A 19,168-nucleotide genomic window follows, 5' to 3' on the forward strand; every position below is an offset into this window, starting at 1 on the left:
AGGCACATGGGTGTAATTGATTATCCTCTCCTCGTTGCAGCAAGGTGCCTTCCATGGCAACTTCAGAAGCATCCACCTGCACTACAAATGGTTGGCTGCAATCAGGGTGTTTTAAAATGGGTTCGGAGGTGAACGAGCGCTTAAGAGTCTCAAAAGCGGTTTGGCATTGGGGGGTCCATTCTACCCAGGTGGACGATTGCGTAGCCGCATTTCCCTTCCCCTTGGTTTTGAGTAAGTCCATGATAGGCAGTGCAATTTGAGCGAAGTTGGGGATGAATCCTCTATAAAAATTGGCGAACCCGAGGAATTTTTGAACTTGCTTGCGAGTTGCAGGCGGTTCCCAGTCTTTTACTGCTTGCACCTTTTCAGGGTCCATGGTTAATCCTCGGTGGGAAATTACATAGCCAAGGAAAGTCAAATGGTTTTGGTGTAACTCGCATTTCGACACTTTGGCATAGAATTGATTTGCTCTAAGACACTGCAATACCTCCAGTACCAGGGCAACGTGTTCTTCACGAGATTCGGAATAGATTAGGATGTCATCTAGATAAACCACCACTCCCTTAAACAGCAAGTCATGCAGGATCTCATTAATCAGCTGCATGAAGACCCCCCGGGGCACCTTTCAACCCGAAGGGCATTACTAGGTACTCAAACATCCCAAAACAACTAGAAAAAGCAGTCAGAGGCTCATCCTCCTCCCGAATTCTCACTGAATAATAGGCTTCAACCAAGTCTAGTTTGGTGGAAATGTGTTCCTCCTTTAGCTGGCTCAATAAATCAGAGATGAGAGGGATGGGGTAGGCATTTGTGAGGGTGACTGCATTGAGTTTGCGAAAGTCAATACAGAGCCGCAAATCACCCTTTTTGCGCACGAAGAAAGCAGGAGGAGAATAGGGTGCAGTGGACGGCCAGATGAAACTTCGAGCAAGATTCTTGTCCAAAAACTCTCTGAGTACCGTCTTCTCTTTCGGGCTCTTTGGATAGATCTTGCATTTAGGCAATTTGCCATCCCCCACCACCTCAATAGCACAGTCTGACTGGCGATGGGGGGGGGGCAGAATGTCACATTCTTTCACATTAAAGACATCTGCAAAGTCTTGATATTCGGGAGGCAGTTGGGAGGGGTTGGGAGCCGCTGAAACTATAGGCGTTTCAACGGCAACTTCCCAGCGGTGATGTTTGCATTGAGGTTGGGCGAATTCGATTGTTCTGGCTGCCCAGTCAATGAAGGGGCTGTGTCCTTTCAGCCAATTTGCCCCTAGCACCACAGCATAGCGTATGCCTGGTACTATCGTGAAGTGGATCTGCTCCCAATGATGGCCTATTCCCATGGCCACCCTGCCGGTGCGCCAATCAACTCCCCCCCCCAATATTACTGCCATCCATTTGGGCAAATTGGATGGGGTGAGGCAGACGTACTGCTTTTACATTGAGAGTCTTAAACATGTCCGCACTGATCAAGGTGCGCGCACATCCCGAATCGACTAAGGCCTTAACTGGTAGTTGAGGACCTCCTTTGGGATGCTGCAAAATTACATCTAGGAAAACAGTGTCCTCCACATCACTCACCAGCTGCGGAGCAGCATGCCGGCTGGGAGCCGAGGTCTGCGGTGACGCTCCGTCACCCACAGACCCACCTCGTTTTTGGCTGCTCCTGAGTCTTTGGTGCTTTGGTGCTTTTTCCCCACTGAATGGGTCATCAAAGCGCCTCCGCAGAGCCCGCATAAAGTCATTCAAACTTTGTACAGTCCGGGCCCGGAGATCAAACTGTTGAATCATCCACTTCGCTGCCGGGCCTTCCAGGAGGGACAAGACGAACCGGACCCGACTGTCCTCCATGGGAAACGTATGTCCCTGTTCTCTCATGAAACTATTCACTTGATGCAAGAAGTAGGGCAGATTTTCCCCAGTGCTGTTAAAAGTCACTCTCAAGTCTCTGTGCAGGGCAAGATGCCAAGGCAGGGGCTGTGACCCTGGTAGCGCGGGTAACGGCCCCCCACCTCCGGGCGGCAGTACTACTGGTTGCCTCAGCACCGAAGGCGGGGCACCACTGGTGGCTGTGGCGGTGGCACCGCAGGTGGTGGTACTCCTGGCAGCGTTGGCTGAGGGCATCGTAACAGGTTGCGTGGGGAGGTGCCGAGTCCGTTGCCACTGGCCAAACTCACAACACAACACATCCATTTGATCTTACAGTTGGGCCATTCGCTCTTTGAGGTCCCGATTCTGAATCCACAAACATTGGACCTCATCTTCCGCACCACCGGCCCGCCACCCGTGGGAAACGCCTATATTGGTATTCCAGTCTTCGACCTCGTCTTCCGAGTCTTCCCCTCGCGGGTATTCTCGGATGTCCGGCGCGAGATCGTAACGGAAAGTAGCCCTCTGTTGACAAACTGTCTCTCTCGGGAGGGCACGAAATGAAGAGGGGGAAAACAAAGAAAACAACCACTCTTTCTCCCCCCAACTCTGGTCCTTGCAAGGGGACAGTTCCCTTGGCTGTTGCTCCAGTCGCTGCCGCCTGCCGGGCAGCATCCTCCTTGGCGGCCTTGGCTAGAGCCGTCCGTTAGCAGTGTCTCCGCTGCTTGATGCAATAACAACCGTAGTTCCTCATGTTTCGCCAACAGCAGTAGGACCTGAGGCGCCAGGTCTGCGGACACCAGTCCAAACTCCTTCTCCAGGACCTGTTGGACGTCCTCCACCGTAGTCGTTGCCGGCGGTAGATCCATAAGACTCAGTACAGCCTTGGCGGCGGCATTCTCGGTGTCCTGCCAGATACTGTCACTGACTGTGACCCCCTCCGCCATCAGGGATTGAGGTACAGACTTCTGGGCACACATACTAGTCCCACCCAACCGGACCTCCAAATCCCCCGTCCGGGTGACCAACTAGGTCAGCAGAGTTGCGTCTTCCTGCGCCAACCAGGCCTCCTCCCGTAGAGTCGCAAACCACCGGGCCTCCTCCCGGGCGCGTTGCGCAGCCTGCCACAACCCCACAGATGCCTCTCTGGACAACACAAGCCACTGCGCCTCCACCGGTCCCGCCAACCGATGAGCCTCCTGATGTGTGCAGCGCACTTCCTCCAGAAGCTCCCGCTGGAGGTTCCCCAACGGTCTTTCTCCAGCTCCCGCCAGGGTACCACCAAAGTAAAAGGGAATTTAGATTAGAGTCCTAATGTAAGCTCTGTTCTCGTTGGCAAATCCATAAACAGACTCCATAGGCAGGAAATCCTAAAAAAGCTGGTTTATTTGGAAATATACAACAAGTTGCAGAAGCCAGAAAACTAGGACTCTAATGGAGATGCAGTCTACAGAGGATTGTATATATAGAAAAAAGGCTACAAAGTCAGGCCACCTCTGGTTGCTAGGGCAACCCTTCGGTTCCCACAGAAGTTAGACAACACATACAACTCTCAAAACATTAGCATGACAGCATAACAGTTGCGACCTTGGATTAGCACCTGGCCAAACCACAGTACTTTGTTCTCAGGCCGGGCCAGGCCTGACATTAGCACAACCAATACAGAAGTGCAGTGAGTGTGTAGCAGCACAGTTACATGAGAGTTCAGAACAAAGAAGGATTTTTCTACTCTTAAGCTTCTAGGAAATGTCTCCAGATTGTTAAGGCGTGTTTTACAGCTGCCGCCTCTTTTTCCCAAATCGGCCAGTTGAGCTGAGACTGAGAAAATTTCTTGGAGAAATAGGCACATGGGTATAACTGGCCACCTTCCCCCTCTTGCATGAGGGCCCCTCCCATGGCTACCTCAGAAGCATCTACTTGAATAATGAAAGGGCGGTTACAATCCGGATGCTTCAGTACCGGTTCAGTTGTGAACAAACGTTTCAAAGTCTCAAAGGCTACCTGACAGTCTGGGGTCCAATCTATTTAGTGGAAGGCAACGCCTTTACCCTTAGTTTTGAGTAAGTTAGTAATTGGAAGCACAACTTGTGCGAAGTCTCTGAGGAAATGGTGGTAGAAATTCGCGAAACTGATAAATTTTTGCACTTGCTTGCGAGTAGACGGCAGCTGCCAGTCAACTACTGCTTGTACTTTGTCCGGATCCATGGCTATTCCTTGGTGCGAAATTCTATAGCCTAGGAAGGTTAGTTCCCTTTTATGGAATTCACATTTGGAAACCTTAGCATAGAGGTGGTTCTCCCTGAGTCGTTGTAGAACTTCTTTGACTAGGGTGATGTGTTCATCTAAATTCTGCTCCTCTGGCTCCCCCCCAGTAGCACCAGTAGTCAAGCGGCGGAACTGATTTAATAGGTAAGACCGGGTAGCCTTCCTTCTTTCCTCACGCCGGCGCCGGTCGACCTCCCTCTGGAGACTCCGGAACTGATCCTCAGACTCCCCTTGCAGGAGCTGTTGGAGGATTTCTTGAGTGGTGGGGGCCGTCGGTTGACCCCCCTTCGGTTATCCTCTCCCAACGAGGAATCAGTGGACTCAGGTGCTGTTGCCATGCACCTTAGGAACGAGGGGAAAACCACGTTCCTGACAGTAGAATAAAACAAATTAAAATAATAAAGTGAAATAAAAAAATATGACTTGAGTCCTGTTGTAAGGACTGAGTCCACCCGTCAAATCCCAAACAACAGAACATCCAAACAGAGTTGTCTAAGAAGCCATTTATTTGGGAAGCATAAGGTGAAAGGCAGCAACTTACAGGAAAAGGGATGATGACTCAAGTGGGGAAAGGCGGGCAGGTTGAAACATATACATCAGTTATACATCAGAAAGGCACCGTTAGATACCAGGCTGACTCTGGTTCCCGTGATAGATTACGGCTATCAGCCGTCATAACAAACTGCTGAGCTACGCGACCTTGACTCCAGCTGCGCTCCCAGCTTGGAGCTCACACCTTGGTTTCTCCTCCTTATCCTTGGTCCTCATGGCTGAGACAGGTTTTGTGACCTACAGCAACATGTTTCTGAAGTGCTCAGAGGGTTGCTGGGGGAATGGGGAGGCAAGAAAGATGCATGTCTGCTTGTGCTTCATAGTATCCATACCATCCAGGTCTTCTTCCACAGCCTAAAAAGGCATCCAGCATGATGCAGCCAAAGGATTTCAATGTCTCATTAATTTCAGTCGGGGAGTTAACCAAATGCTTTCCTATCGCTTTGAAATCAAATATGGAAAGTGCTTTAAGTTTAGCTGTACTGAACACATAAAGCTGCCTTATACTGAATCAAACCATTTGTCAGACTGGCAATGTTTCTCTAGGATCTCAGGCAGAGGTCTTTCACATCACCTACTACCTGATCCTTTTAACTGGAGATTTGAAGGATTTAATTTTGGACCTTCTGCATGCCAAGCAGATGCTCTACCACTGAGCCACTGCCTCTCCCCATTAGGCTATTGCTTCTACATTGCAGTTTTATTTCCTATTAACATTTTTCCTAATGACGTTATAGTATGTGCTTGTACTTTTGTACTGTGAACTATTTTTGTTTTGCTTTTTAGCATACAACGGTTTTGCCTTTTGTATTAATTGAGATGAGGACAACCCATCATGAATACCCTAGCAGGACCTGTGGTCTGGTTGCCGTGTGCACTTTCTCTGTTGCCTACATATTATGGTAAGGCATGCATTTTTACATTACGGAATATGTTGTACTGCGGACATAATTACTAACTTTGTCTTCTTTACTGTGTGTTGTTTCTTCAGACTTACATTTTTAGAAATAGCATGCCAAATGTCACACAACAGGATTTTGTTTGAAACTAGCTGCCATGGTCTAAGTATTATTTTTTACACATAGTGGGGTGTTTTGCCTTGGATACTGGTACATTACTTAGGCATGTGTTTTTAGTGACTTTATTTTCTCTAGCCAACAGTAGTAGTAGACATTTCACCCCGCAACATAGTTCAGCCTTAACACTTAAGGGTAACTAATGTGTTATTTATCTGAGGTTCTTAATGACTTAAGCCATTCAGATCAACAGAGTTGTGCTAGAAGCTGAAATGCAAGACTAGATTGGATCCAGTATGCCTGCATTGCCCCTCCAGCTGTAGCCCACTGCACCCCTTGAAATGCTGTTCCAAGGGGTCAAAACTCAGGGAAAGTACTGGAGGGGAAAATGTGCATATGGAGAGGGAGGGGGATCTGTTAAAATGCCACCCACACTTGCAGTGGCAAAAGTGACCATTGGAGCCAGAACACTTTTCCTGAACGTGTATATTTGTGAGTGCTGCTATTTGCTAGCAGGAGCACAACCCGAAAAATCTTGTTGTTAGCCTTGCTGAAGTCAATGAAGTTTCAGGCTTGCAGGCTGTACTTCCAAAATGTCCAAGTTGTCCTGGCAGTTTAAGATGCTTGTTTTGACCTGCACAGGCTGAGACCTTCCTTACCTGAAGGATTTCCTTCTCTTACTGTGGTCTCTAATATTGACCAAGAACACCATCCAGTTCTGCAGGAATTCCTTGCATATTTGAAGAAGGTCAGCACTACTTGTATGACAACATTTTCTGTGATATGGTTTTTAAGTCTGTAAATGCAAGACGCCATCTCTATTTTTTATCATTATGATAAATCTGTCTTTAACTTCAAGTCTTTTGGTTTACATGCATAGAGGTTCTGTTTTAATATGATTTCCCTGAAGTTCTAGTTCTATTCTTATTTCCTTCTAGACATTCTTATCAGTAAACTATCTGCTTAAGTCGGCAAATAGCAGGGCTTCAAAATGGTTCTGGCTTTGCACTCTAAAGTGTGCCTTAATGCATGTTCCCTTCTGCTTATCTAATAATGAGGTTGGACAGGAATTACAATGTTGAAGGCGTTCATTAGAGTTAATAACAAGTAATCTTGTATGAAAGCTTTATGCCTAAGGTTGATCAGCTCATTATTGTATAGTATTGAGTTAGCTTATATTCAAGTAGGAATGAACTTCTTAACAAAGGCCATCAAGGTAATGTTTCCATGGTAGCAGTACTACTTTTCCTATTCACATTTATAATACAGACAATGTAGGAGGAGACAACTCATAATGCCAGTACTCTAAAAAAAAAAAAAAGGATAACCTTCGTGATTCTAGCGTAGTAAGCTGGGCTGACTTCTGTGTTTCAGTGAGGTCAGCCTGGCTAGTCATTGGTAGGTTTAGACTCTCAAAGTGTTATTTCTTTCCGTCTTAAACTATATCAGTGGCTTTCCATTTGCTTGTAGTGTTGCTCCAACAACAGGCACTTAAAACCTAAATGAAAAACAGTCGATCATGCTTTAGAGAAGGGAATGAAACATGAATTTGTCAAACATATCTAGCCTTTAAACATATTAAAAAGTGGGCTCTCAGTAAGATAGCTATCCCAGCAGCTCTGCTGACTCTGCCTTCTACATCTTGCGTGGAGAAGAAGTGGCATGCTTAAATCACTGAAACTGAAGTAAAAATCTCCAAGCAAGCAATAGTGGATCTTTGTCCAAACAAGAGGAAATATGGATCAGAAAGTAGAGTGGACCATTTTAGAACTAATCCTAAGGGAAGAATATTGTCCCTTTAATTCTCTTTCTACCATTCCACATTCCTGTGTGTGTTATGTGCTGTCAAGTTGCTTCTGTCATATGGCAACCCTATGAATTAATAACCTCCAAACATTCTGTCATTAAGTCTTACTCAGGTCTTGCAAACTGAGGGCCATGGCTTCCTTTATTGAGTCAGTCCATCTCATGTTGGGTATTCTTCTTTTCCTGCTGCCTTCAACTTTCCCAAGCATTATTGTATTTTCCAGTGACTCTTGTTTTATCATGACCTCTGCCACCGTCACTGCCCATTCCACCGCTCCTTCTCTAGTAGGCTGATCACGTACCTGACCCTGGCTTCCTCCGAGGGGTAGGTCTCTCCTTGATCCTTCATGAAACCGGACACTTGGAGTAGGAAATGGGGTAGCTGTGTGCTGGATCGGTCGAATGATACCTTCAGATCCCTGGCAGTAGGGCGCTTGGGTGGGGGTGCCTCCCTACTGACGGGTGGTTCCTCAACAGGTAGGGAGCTGGCTCGGGGTTGCTGCGAGGGCTGTCTGAGCTCTCTCACTACCCCCAAAACTGCAGTTAAATCCCTCTGCAGCGCACTCAGCTGCACCTGCAGGTTCCGGTTCTGCAGGGTCAACGTCTGGTTCTGTTCACGTAGCAGGATAGTTTCTTCCATGGCGATGTCAGCTGGGGTGGTCGGAGTGTGGATGATCGAGGGCCCTTCCAACCATTCTCTAGGCACAGCCTCTCGGTTTGGCTCTGCCCCTTCACCGTACCAGGCGGTTAGCGGTCCCCGGTAGAAACCGCCACATGGGTCCGATGCCGCCCGTTCGTTGGCCCCAACTCGCCGTCGTTGCTCCGCTTGCTTGGGCAAGGAGATCCACGTTGGCATCCTAGGACAGTCGGTAAGCCCGGGCGGGTGCTGCTCCGGGGTCGCTTCCTCCAGACCAAAATCAATAAGGAGGGTTGCCCCTCGTTCGTTGCTCTGGCGGAGGTCTTCCCCCGTAAGGAGCAAGTGTGTGGATTGCGTAGATATACTAATACTAACTATTTACTAAACACAAAAATAAAAAAGAAGACTAAGGAATTCGGAGATTCTGACCTACTGTCAGACTTCAGTACCTCATTGCATCTCAGCAACAGTAAACTTCACTCCAGACGTTGAAGAGAGTTTAAAGTTTTATTAAGAAAGCAAACGGGTTCAGTAGGTCTATACAAACAAAGGTCAGAATACAAAGGTCAGAATACAGAATACAGATGGGGGAAATACTGGTTGTCTTTATAGGGGACATACAATAGGATAGATTACAGTAATGTCAGAACACAAAAGGCTGAGGTTTAGCTGAGCTGTCTTGGAAGGGAAGGATACAAATTTACAATAAGGAGGTGTTTGCCGGCGATTCATTAGACACATACTTGTGAAATTGACTAGCAAATGACCGGGCTATCTCCTGGCTCTCAGGCATTGTTCTGCGGCCCCAGAGGCTTCACAGCGGAACTCTATTGAAACGCTGATGCAGAGCGGGGGGACGCAACACGGAGCCTGCTTATCTGGGGCTCGACTGGACGCCCTCGCTGACACTAGGGTTGCCAGCTCCGGGTTGAAAAATATCTGGACATTTTGGGGGTAGAGCTTGAGGAGGGATGGGTTTGGAGCGGGGAGGAGTTCAATTGCCAAAGCAGCCATTTTCTCCAGGTGAACTGATCTCTATTGGCTGGAGATCAGTTGTAATAGCAGGAGATCTCCAGCCACCACCTGGAGCTTGGCAATCCTAACGATAGCCTCAGTTTAGTAATTTTAGCTTCTAGAGCGTGTTCAGGCTTAATTTGATCTAGAACCCATTTATTTGTCTTTTTGGTGGTCTACAATGTCTGTCAAACTCTCCTCCAACACCACATTTCAAATGAAGCAGTTTTCTTCTGGTCATCTTTCTTCATTGACTACATTCCTACCCACAAAGTAAGAGGGCGGAATCTTCGAGTGTTGCTGTCATTATTGGGTGCTGATTAGCTGTCCTGCTTGGCGATGGCAGCTGACTTGCCACGGCTTAGCATGAGCTCAGGACCCCGATTCTCATCGTTCCTTTGTTTTGGCAGCAATTGTGTGAAAGGAACAGCAGCAAAAATCTGGACACAGAAAATAACAGACTGTTTTCCTAGTCTGCATATGTTTGAAAGAAGTCCTATGGGGGTTATTTTTTTAAATTATCAGCTTGATGACAATGACCTTTTATTTTGTAAGATGTTTGGGGCAGGAAGTGAGGTTAAATGGTTTTGAAATTTTATTTTGGTAATATTGTTCTTCAGCTGTGCTCGGTGTGTAAATGGAAGGAGTAAATGGAAGCAGTTTGCAGAAGCAGATCTTTCCCTCTTTCCCTTTCCTGCAGCAACCTGCTGTTTTCCCTGCTGGTGATTCTGCTAGGGGGTTTGGGAGGGGGGGAAGCACCTTGCTGAACTAAGGTTGCCAACTGTACAGGAAAAAGAATGCCTTGCCCTTTAGCAGAGGTTTAATGAGTGGAAATGGTCATTTGGTCAGTTAATGCTTTTCATGACATAAAGATAAATAACATCACGTGATAATTACTTGCAGATCAAGCTGCTATTAAAGGGACAGCTAGAGGAACCAGTTTAAAAGTTGGCAACACTAGCCCAATGATGCTGTAGTGTATAAGTAAAAACACAGATCTGATCACAGTTATCTAGTATTACAAATTGTTTGGTCCTGTATGATTTATAGGATGTCTCATGCTATAGATTGTATTTGATTTACACTATATAATCTGCCTTGAGTCTCAGTGAGAAAGGCGGACTATAAATAACAAAAATAAATACATATGTTTTAAGGGAGTCACCATGAGGCCACATCTGGGCCGTCCATTGTATACATTTTTGAGAGAAAGAAATAATTAAGGCCATTTTACCCTCCTTTATTCCCTGTTTCAGCCAGGATCAATTTTTTCAGTATGCGCGTTACTTCATTCCTTGGAAGCTCAACGCTGTTTCAACACAATACAAACCCGGCTTTTCCCATTCCTCTTCTGGCCCGAATTAAACCGTTCATCCTGGCTCATTCCGGAGTCACAGAGCATGCATACTCCATTCTCGGGTTGAGCTTCGCCCCATCCTTTTCCAAACTCCTCTTCAAGGCAGCATGCAGATAGCCAAACAGGGGAAGTACAGAGGATTGGCTTCTCCCACAGCCAATCACAAAGCAGTGTGTAAAGAGGCAGGGATTCAAGTGCTTCCTGCTACCTCGGAGCTCTTTCTGACCAAAATAAAGGCCTTTTTAAAACGAGGCTGGGATTTCTCCGCCCCCCCCTTTCAGATTGCTCCGTTTTTTGTTTTTTGTTCTTAAAACGCTTTTTTATGCGGCAGTTGGGTCTGGGGGGAAGATCTTCTCTCAGGGTGAGTACCGCGAAGTCAGCCAATTACAGAGCAGCATTTAAAGGGGTGGGACTTGATTTGAGCTTGGAAGAGTGTTTTTCGGTATTCATGCCCCCATTAGCACACAGTTTCGTCCCTGATCATTCCAGCCAATGCATACAGTTTCTTTCCCCCAACCCGGGTTACTTTGATCGTGGCTGAAATGGGGAATAAAGGAGGTTAAAGCGACTATGCATAAATGTCTTAAATGTATTAACAAATTTGACTATGCCTTGCTGTTTTTTGCTGTTTTTATTTAACCATCAATCTTCAATAAATCTGTTAGGAATCATAAGTATTTCAATAGTTCCATATATTATAGATGTCATTTAGAAATATCAATGAATGTTAGAGTTACTCAGTAAAGTTGACAATTCTAACTTATTCTATTTCTGTTTTTTATGTATATTAGGGTCTGTTGGATATATCATGTAACAGGGGTTTGGGTGTATCCCCTCCTGGATTACCTTGGCTCAGGAGCTAAAATTATCTTCTTTGCAACTGTAACTGGTATAATTAACATCTTCTACTTGGTGGGCGAGGTACTAAACAACTGCATCTGGGATACACAAAAATGTGAGTATTTCTTTGAGAAAAAATTATATGAATATACAAGTAAGGGGTTGCTAGTGACATTATAACAACCTAAGAGATTGACTCTACCATGTTCTTTTCATGTGATGAGGTGTTTAAATTCTTTCACAGGAAGGTCTTTTCACATAGTGTTTCTATATAAAAGCAAATGCTTTCAACCATTTTGATCTAATAGTATAACAATAAGTTGTTATACATATGTGCTTGTTCACACAAACACCATGTCACACACAAAAATGCTTTGGATAAAATAGTATATAAAGCTACACTTCTTTTGTACTCCTTTTCCCCTATCAATGGGTGATCCAATAATTTCAGCCCTATTTATCCAAATGTGTATCTTTAGATGCCACAGAAAGGAGATGAGATGAGGATCACAGAACAATTTTGTCTGGCCTCTGGTGGCCTACCAAATTTCTGTCATGGGTGGTAATTTTTTTGACTTTGTTTGCCTTGCAAGGAAAAGAAGCATTTTTAAACATGAACCAGCTATTTTCAATTTGTCTTTCAATTTGTATTTTCAATTTGACGGAAACTTTCTGAAAATATGTTTATTCCATATTCACTCATCTGCCCCCCCATTCACCCCCCCATCAATGACCAAGTACCTATTTTTCCTAATGTCAGCGTATTTACTGCTGGGGATTGAAACATGTGTTGGGAGGGGAGGTCAGAGAACAAAGTGGCTCCCCCCAAAATGCAAAAACCAGCCATCCCTGATCTATGGAACAGGTTTTTTGATCCATGTGGATGGAAGTAGGTAAAGGTGTGGACTCATTGGTCTGTGACTGTTTTTTGATATTTGCTTTTAAAGCACTGAGAAGATATTGATTGAAATTTGTGTGTGTCAAGGCATGTGAGCCACCAAATGCTACATTACTGTAAGTGATTTAAATCAGATGTTCTTATAAAGATGTGACAGGTACACCGCATATGACAAAATGATACAATAAGCACATGCTGTCATCTAAAGGATGAGATGGGGGGTGGAACGAGACATTTACAAGACACTTCTAAGTCCAACGGGTTTTTCCCCCTCCTCTTCAAGATATGCATTAAATAGAATCCCACCACAGACAAAATAATTTACAGTTAATTTTTTCCAAGCTAAACCACACACATGGTAGGCAAAGCAAAATCTTCCCCTTCTAGATGCCACAGCCAAAGATACTGGGATTTCTGCCAGAGTATTTGATCCACTGGCAGTAAAATGCTTCTCAAGAAAGGACAGAGACACTTTCGTAAAGGCAAAGAAGACAGCCCGGTTTCAAAACCACTGGAAAAGTTTCCTGCACCGAACACAGGAGACCGGCGGTTGGCACCAGCACAGGATCTGAAGCCAACAAGCTGCTCTGGAGCCAGGCCGCTGCTCTGTTTTCTTAAACCTTTGACTGGCTATCCTATTGTTTTTGGCTTGTCAGTAACACCCAAACCCATTGTATTTAGGCTATTGGCAGTGTTCAGACCCAATTGTTTCATTATGTCTTTCAGTGAAAATGCCACTACTAGATGCCTTTGCCCCTCTGCCTAATCCAAGCACTAACCGGCATATTCCCCCCCCCCCAAAGGGGCCCATGGTAGGAGCTTTCTAGCTGAGCAGATTTTCCATGAAAGAGTTGTTAGATTTATGGTCAGATTCCTTTTAGAAGTGCTTTCAAAAGTTTCCTTCCCATCCCTACCCCACCCTCATTGAAAAGAAAGATTAAGAGTCTTTCTTTGGGATATACACCAGCTCCGGAAACCTCCAAAAGAAACACACAGAAAAAAGCTCTAAGGTGTTTGGCTGGGAAATTTAGTCAGAATAAGCTCAACAGGCAAAAGGACAGTACTTTTTGCCAGACTCCAATAACAGAATTGTGTCCAGGAACAGGCATCTGAAAGCGCTGGATGTTTCCACAGGCAGGAAAACACAATGGGCACAGTCCAGTTTGCCCTGTGGGCATGGCATATGCACATGGACCATCCCCATAGTGGAGCTGTGTTTCTCCCCAGCACTACACTTGTGCATGGACATCCATACAAGTTAGCATGACTAGAAATCAGGGGACACTGGAGATCCGGACACACCTTTCAAACTCCCACCCAGCCCTCCCTCTCAGTGCCTTACTCATGTAGTGCTCTCGCTACCTAGATAGTTTCAGAGGGTTGCCATAGTAGTCTGCAGTAGAACAGGTAGGTTCAAGTCCAGTAGCACCTTAGGGACCAACGAGATTTTCCAGGTATAAGCTTTCCTTATACCTGCAAAGGTACAATGCATGTTGGAATCAGCTTGATTAGAGCTGGAGAAAGGTGCTGGTGGCCCCAGGGGCAGAGAGAAAAGTGCCGGGTGGGGCGTGCAGTGGCTGCCCCACAGAAAGAGAGAGAGAGGAGCTGCCTGTATGAGCTGAGGCTGGGTGGGCAGCCAGGCACTCCTTCTCCCCATGCCTGTACTCCCCATGCCCACAATGGCGCCCTCCCTCTCCTTGCACCTGGGGCAAGTGCACCCATCAACCCCCTCCCCCCAAGATCTGGCCCTGATTTTCTCCAGGGGAACTGATCTCTGCCATCTGGAGAGCATTGTAATTCCGAGTGATCTCCAACCCTCACCTGGACGTTGGCAACCCTAGTTCCCCCGGAGGAAATGGCTGCTTTGGAGGGTCAAGTCTATGGCATTATACCCCTCTGAGGTCCCTCCCCTCCTCAAATCCCCCCCACATCTCTAGGAATTTCCTAACCTGGAGCTGCCAACCCTCTCTCTTTCCCATCTAGCAGCCAACGTACCTTTATCTGCCTCTCTGTCTTAAGCTTTTCCTCCACCGCCTCTAGCGAGGAAAACTGGCCCAGTTGTTCGGTGCCAGCGGCTGAGCCAGGCCCACGAGCATGGGAGAGAACCCTCAAGGACTTGTGGGGTAGCACCTCACTTTCCCCTCTATCACTATTTTCTCCCCACACTATTTTCTCTTTATCTCCCCTTACCAACTCCCATATCTTTCCCTGCCTCATTCTCTGCTTCTCAGTCATTCACCAACCTACCTTTTATCTGCCTCTTCTCTTCAGTTGTATTTATTATTTATTTACTTTATTTATACCACACCTTTCTCTGCAGTGGCGACCAAAGCAGCTTACATTATTCTCCTCTCCTCCTTTTTATCCGCACAACAACCCTGTGAGGTAGGTTAGGCTGAAAGAATGTGGCTGGTCCAAAATCACCCAGTGATTTTCCACAGCAACCTGGAGATTTAAACCTGGGTCTCCCAGACCCTACTCTGAATCTCGAATTGCTGTAGCACACTGGCTTTCATAGGGTGGCTGCTATTGAACAGTAGCAAGCAGCCAGGCATAGTTGAGTCATGCTGGTTGGGTGGTATCAAGTCACCCAGAGGTTGCTTCCAGGCTTAGTATTGCCAACCTCCAAGTGGAACCTAGAGATCTCCCAGAATTACAACTGAGCCCCAGATGACAGAAATCTGTTCCCCTGGAGAAAATGCTTTGAAGAGTGGACTCCATGGCATTATATTCACCTGAGGCCTCTCCCCTCCCCAAACCCTGCCCTCTTCAGACTCCACCACAAAATCTCCAGGAATTTCCCAACCCGGAACTGGCAACCCTAGCCAGCCCTGGCCCCAATGAGTCCTCCCTCAAAGGCCAAAACAAGCCTGGGAAGGACCCTGCCCCCTCCCCCTGCTTTTTACTCACAAATCCAAGCCTGAAATTTGTGGTTGCCTGCCAGTGGCCATTGTTGCTTAAAGCTACAGGGGCTTCTGTTATCATTTTGAGTTTTAAAAAAACCACCCAATGTATTGTGGGTTTTGGTTTTTTTTTGTTTTTTAGATTTCAATTTTTTTCTGCAAATCTGGGGCCCTTTTCAGGTTTGTAAAAAGACCCATCTTGCCCGTTCACAGCTCCAGTCACCAGATTTAAGTATCCTCAGATTTAGGCCAATTGGCTATAATTATATAGGCAAGTGGGAATCCTCAAGAAACTCACGGGAGCAGCTATCCCATTCCCCCCCACACCTTTGTTTCCTCCCCTCTCCTACTTCTTACAGTCTCTCGCTCTTTTTGTCTCCTGCCACCCCTTTTCTTACTCTCTCCTCCATGCCTATCACTTTTTCTCTTTCTGCCCCCACCCCATCATTCTTTCTCTCTCTTTCTGCACCCTATCACCCTCCCACCTGCTTCCCATCCCCCACAGCAGCAGTGGCTCTCCCAGAATCACAATAGATCTCTCAGCATACAGAAATCAGTTCCCCTTTGGGTTGGCATCTCTAGGTTGGGAAATTCCTGGAGATTTGGGTGTGGAGTCATGAGAGGGTGAGGTTTAGAGAGGGAAGCAACCTCCGCATGGTACAATGCCCTAGATTTCACCTCCAGCGCAGCCATTTTGTCCAAGGGAACTGATCAGTAGAGATCAGTAGTAATTCTGGGTGATCTCCAGCCCTCACAACTTCAGTCACTGGATTTAGGTATCCAAAGATTTGGCCAACTTCACTATTAGAATATAAGATTACTAAATTAACATCTTTAAGGGAAAAAAATTCCAGTAGTGAAAAAGGAGTAAGAGATGTACACTCTCAAAATATTTTTATAGTTCTGTAATAAAGGTGTTGGGACAAGGAATACTGAAAGATGTTATCTGTACAATAGCCAGGACCATTACAGGCAAGCTGGTACATTCTTGATGAGATGCTACCTTTCACATCCAGGCTACATTCCTATGCTCATTAATTAGAAAGTCAGTCTCATGTAAATCAGTAGAATTCACATTTGAGTAAACACTGATATGGTCAGGCTAAGTAAAAGTCATAGAATTGAGCTACAAGAAATTCAGAATTAAAGCAAAAATCAGGTCAAAAGTGAACTGCACAAGCAACTTGTCTTATTTTAATGTACAAGTCCCATGAAAATTAGTTTATGAAAAAGAAAAGTTGGTTTTTATATGCCGACTCTCTCTACCACTTAAGGGAGAATCAAACCGGCTTACAATCACCTTCCCTTCCCCTCCCCACAACAGACACACTGTGAGGTAGGTGGGGCTGAGAGAGCTCTAAGAGAGCTGTGACTAGCCCAAGGTCACTCAGCTGGCTTAATGTGTAGGAGTGGGGAAACAAATCCAGTTCACCAGATTAGCCTCTGTTGCAAATGTGGAGGAGTAAGGAATCAAACCAGGTTCTCCAGATCAGAGTCCACCGCTCCAAACCACCACTCTTAACCACTACACCACACTGGTGTAGTGCAGAACATGCGCAAAATTTTCAGAGAAAGCACAGACCAGGTGAACCACACACAAAGCTGCCTTATACTGAGTCAGACCATCAGTCCATCAAGGTCAGTATTGGTCTCTCACATCACCTACTTCCTGGTCCTTTTAACTGGAGATTCCAGGGATTGAATGCTGATGTTCTACCACTGAGCCACATCCACTTCCCCAAACCCATGTTCAAATAAGAGTGCTTCCACAGATATAGGCACTGTAACTATTATTCAGCTGGTTCAAAAATAGTTGGGATGTCATAGAGAATTATACTCCCAACCCTTCTCACAGCAGTTTCCAGAGTGAGGCAGAGGGGCTTAACACTTATTTCTAGAGGAAATAAAGTAAGTAAGAAGAAGAAAGCACAATTTATTCCAAAGGTATGTGGGAATGCAGCTCCTTTTTATTCACTCAAGTGTTTCAAAACATTTTTTTTCTGTTTGTGCTCAGGTATGGAAGAAGGAAAAGAAAAGCCTAAATTGGACTGAACATAGGATATAAAAGGAAGCAAAAGATAACTTGCTCCTGTGTGGAAGGGACCTCAATGTCAAGACATGTTGCCGGAGGAGGGAAATTCCGTGAACAGGGCATCCAGAATCCTTTTATTTTTATAAAAGGGATATTAATTTAGTGACCCATTCCTCCTTCCAATAACTGTATCTGCCCATGAGAATACATATGATGGATATCTCCACAGAGTCCTCAACACATGCCCCTATGCATATCCGTGTTAAGTATCTTCCTATCAGAAAGAAAGCTGAAGGGTTCTGTTCTATCTCCGAAGTAGAAATAAGATTAGGCAGACCAAGACTGAATCAATGGAGCAATCATCTGCATTCCTAGTTGTCTCAAACAGTGGATCAGTCCCAATGAGCAAATCAAAGAATTATGTGGCAGCATCAGGGGGGCGGGGAATAAAGCTGAGGGCGGGATGGGTGTTGCAGGGTGAGGTTGCTTGTGGGAGACTGAGTATACCTGAGGGGTCCAGAACAGCAAAGCAAACTGTTTATATTCCTTCTCCCTTCTTAAGCTGTGTTTTAATTTGTTCAAGTAGCAGATGTATTGTAACAAGCTGCTTTAAATAAGTGGTGCTAATCATCAGAGCAAACTATAATTACAGCTGAAACCTTTCTGCATATTGTGTCTTAAAGTTCAAAATTGCTTCAATAAAGGTCAAAATATCCCTACATTTCTGCTGCTCAGGTTTTTATATGGATAAAGCCCCCCCCCCCAGCTGTCTTCAGATTCAAAGGAAAAGGCAGCTCTTTTCTCATCCTAGATAAATGAAGAGGAGTGGAATATTGCTGCCTATTTGCCATTAGGTTTACAATTTTTGCTAAAGGAATGAGGCAGGTGGGGGGTTGACAAATGAGTCATGGGGTTGGCTAGGGGAGCATCAGGTGCGTCACATCCTGTCCAACGATATGAATGTATCAGGTAGTCACCTGGGGCAGCCATACATGTGCAGCGAGGTCATCTCTAATGGACGGGAAACTCATGCATAATTCCAAGGAACAACAGAGACAGATCGGGGGCGAACATGAGTGAAAGTACCCATGCATAAACGGCCACAGACAGAGAGTGGGGCACATCCATCTTGCAAAAAGGCCTTCAAGTTTATGAAGAACATATGCTCAGATTTAGCATGACATAATAAGATATATTACATACTTAAGGTAAAATGCCAAATAAGGATGTCATATTCCTGTGGCATAGTATTTCTCACAACCTGAAGATATTTTGGTAGGACCACCAGGGACAAGAACATTGCAGTCAGGCATACCTGACCAGGACAGAGGGATGGAAGCCAGGCATGTTGTATAACCCCATCCTCCTCTCCTGATGATAAGGCTCTGAAATAAATCTGGTTCAGCCTACCAGTAAGGATTCACGGTTATGAAACGTGAGGTATGGGCACATTCTTGGCATACATTCAACATCCAAGGAGGTTTATATAACATTGAGTGTGAGTTTTTGGACAACATTTACTTTCTTTAGAAGAGAAATGGGGGAGGATCCAACAGCCCATTTCCTTGACCACAAGGACTTCTGCCTGCAGAGCCCAACTTTTATGACACTCCCTTCCATGGCAGCCCAAAGTGCCCTCCGAAAGAGAAGGCACACCCTGGGAGCAGGATTTCAGGCTGTCATTGGATGTTGACTAAACCTGACTTGACTGTCATTGGATGGGGAAGCTACAGAAGTTGCACTCCACTGGTAGAAGTCCTTGTGTTCATAGAACTGTGCTGTTGTATCCACCCAAGTATGTACAATTCTTATGTTTTAATTAAAATGTTGTAGGGACTCCACAGGATCTAATTAAACTGCTTCATGGGCCTTATCTGACCTTAGAACCTGTCTTGCGCCTTCTGCGCGGTGGCGGCTTCTCCCCCCCACCCGATTGCGCCTTTTGCGCGATCACACCTTCTGCGCGGTGGCGGCGGTTTCTTCACCCC

At 45.7% G+C, this 19,168-nt stretch overlaps 1 protein-coding gene across 2 annotated transcripts in view; it reads left to right on the plus strand.

Moving 5' to 3' along the window:
* Positions 1-17,214, plus strand: part of AIG1 (androgen induced 1) — a 154,612-nt gene extending 137,398 nt beyond the window's left edge. For both annotated transcript variants that reach the window (XM_056852952.1, XM_056852953.1), the window contains 3 exons: positions 5,464-5,579; positions 11,299-11,462; positions 17,163-17,214. In XM_056852952.1, coding sequence (XP_056708930.1) covers positions 5,464-5,579; positions 11,299-11,462; positions 17,163-17,200 — 318 coding nt within the window. In that variant the 3' untranslated portion in view covers positions 17,201-17,214. The remainder of the gene's footprint in view (positions 1-5,463; positions 5,580-11,298; positions 11,463-17,162) is intronic.
* The last annotated feature ends 1,954 nt before the right edge of the window (positions 17,215-19,168 follow it).

Source organism: Euleptes europaea, chromosome 7 (assembly GCF_029931775.1).
Source record: "Euleptes europaea isolate rEulEur1 chromosome 7, rEulEur1.hap1, whole genome shotgun sequence".
In the NCBI taxonomy this organism is placed as follows: Eukaryota; Metazoa; Chordata; class Lepidosauria; order Squamata; family Sphaerodactylidae; genus Euleptes; species Euleptes europaea.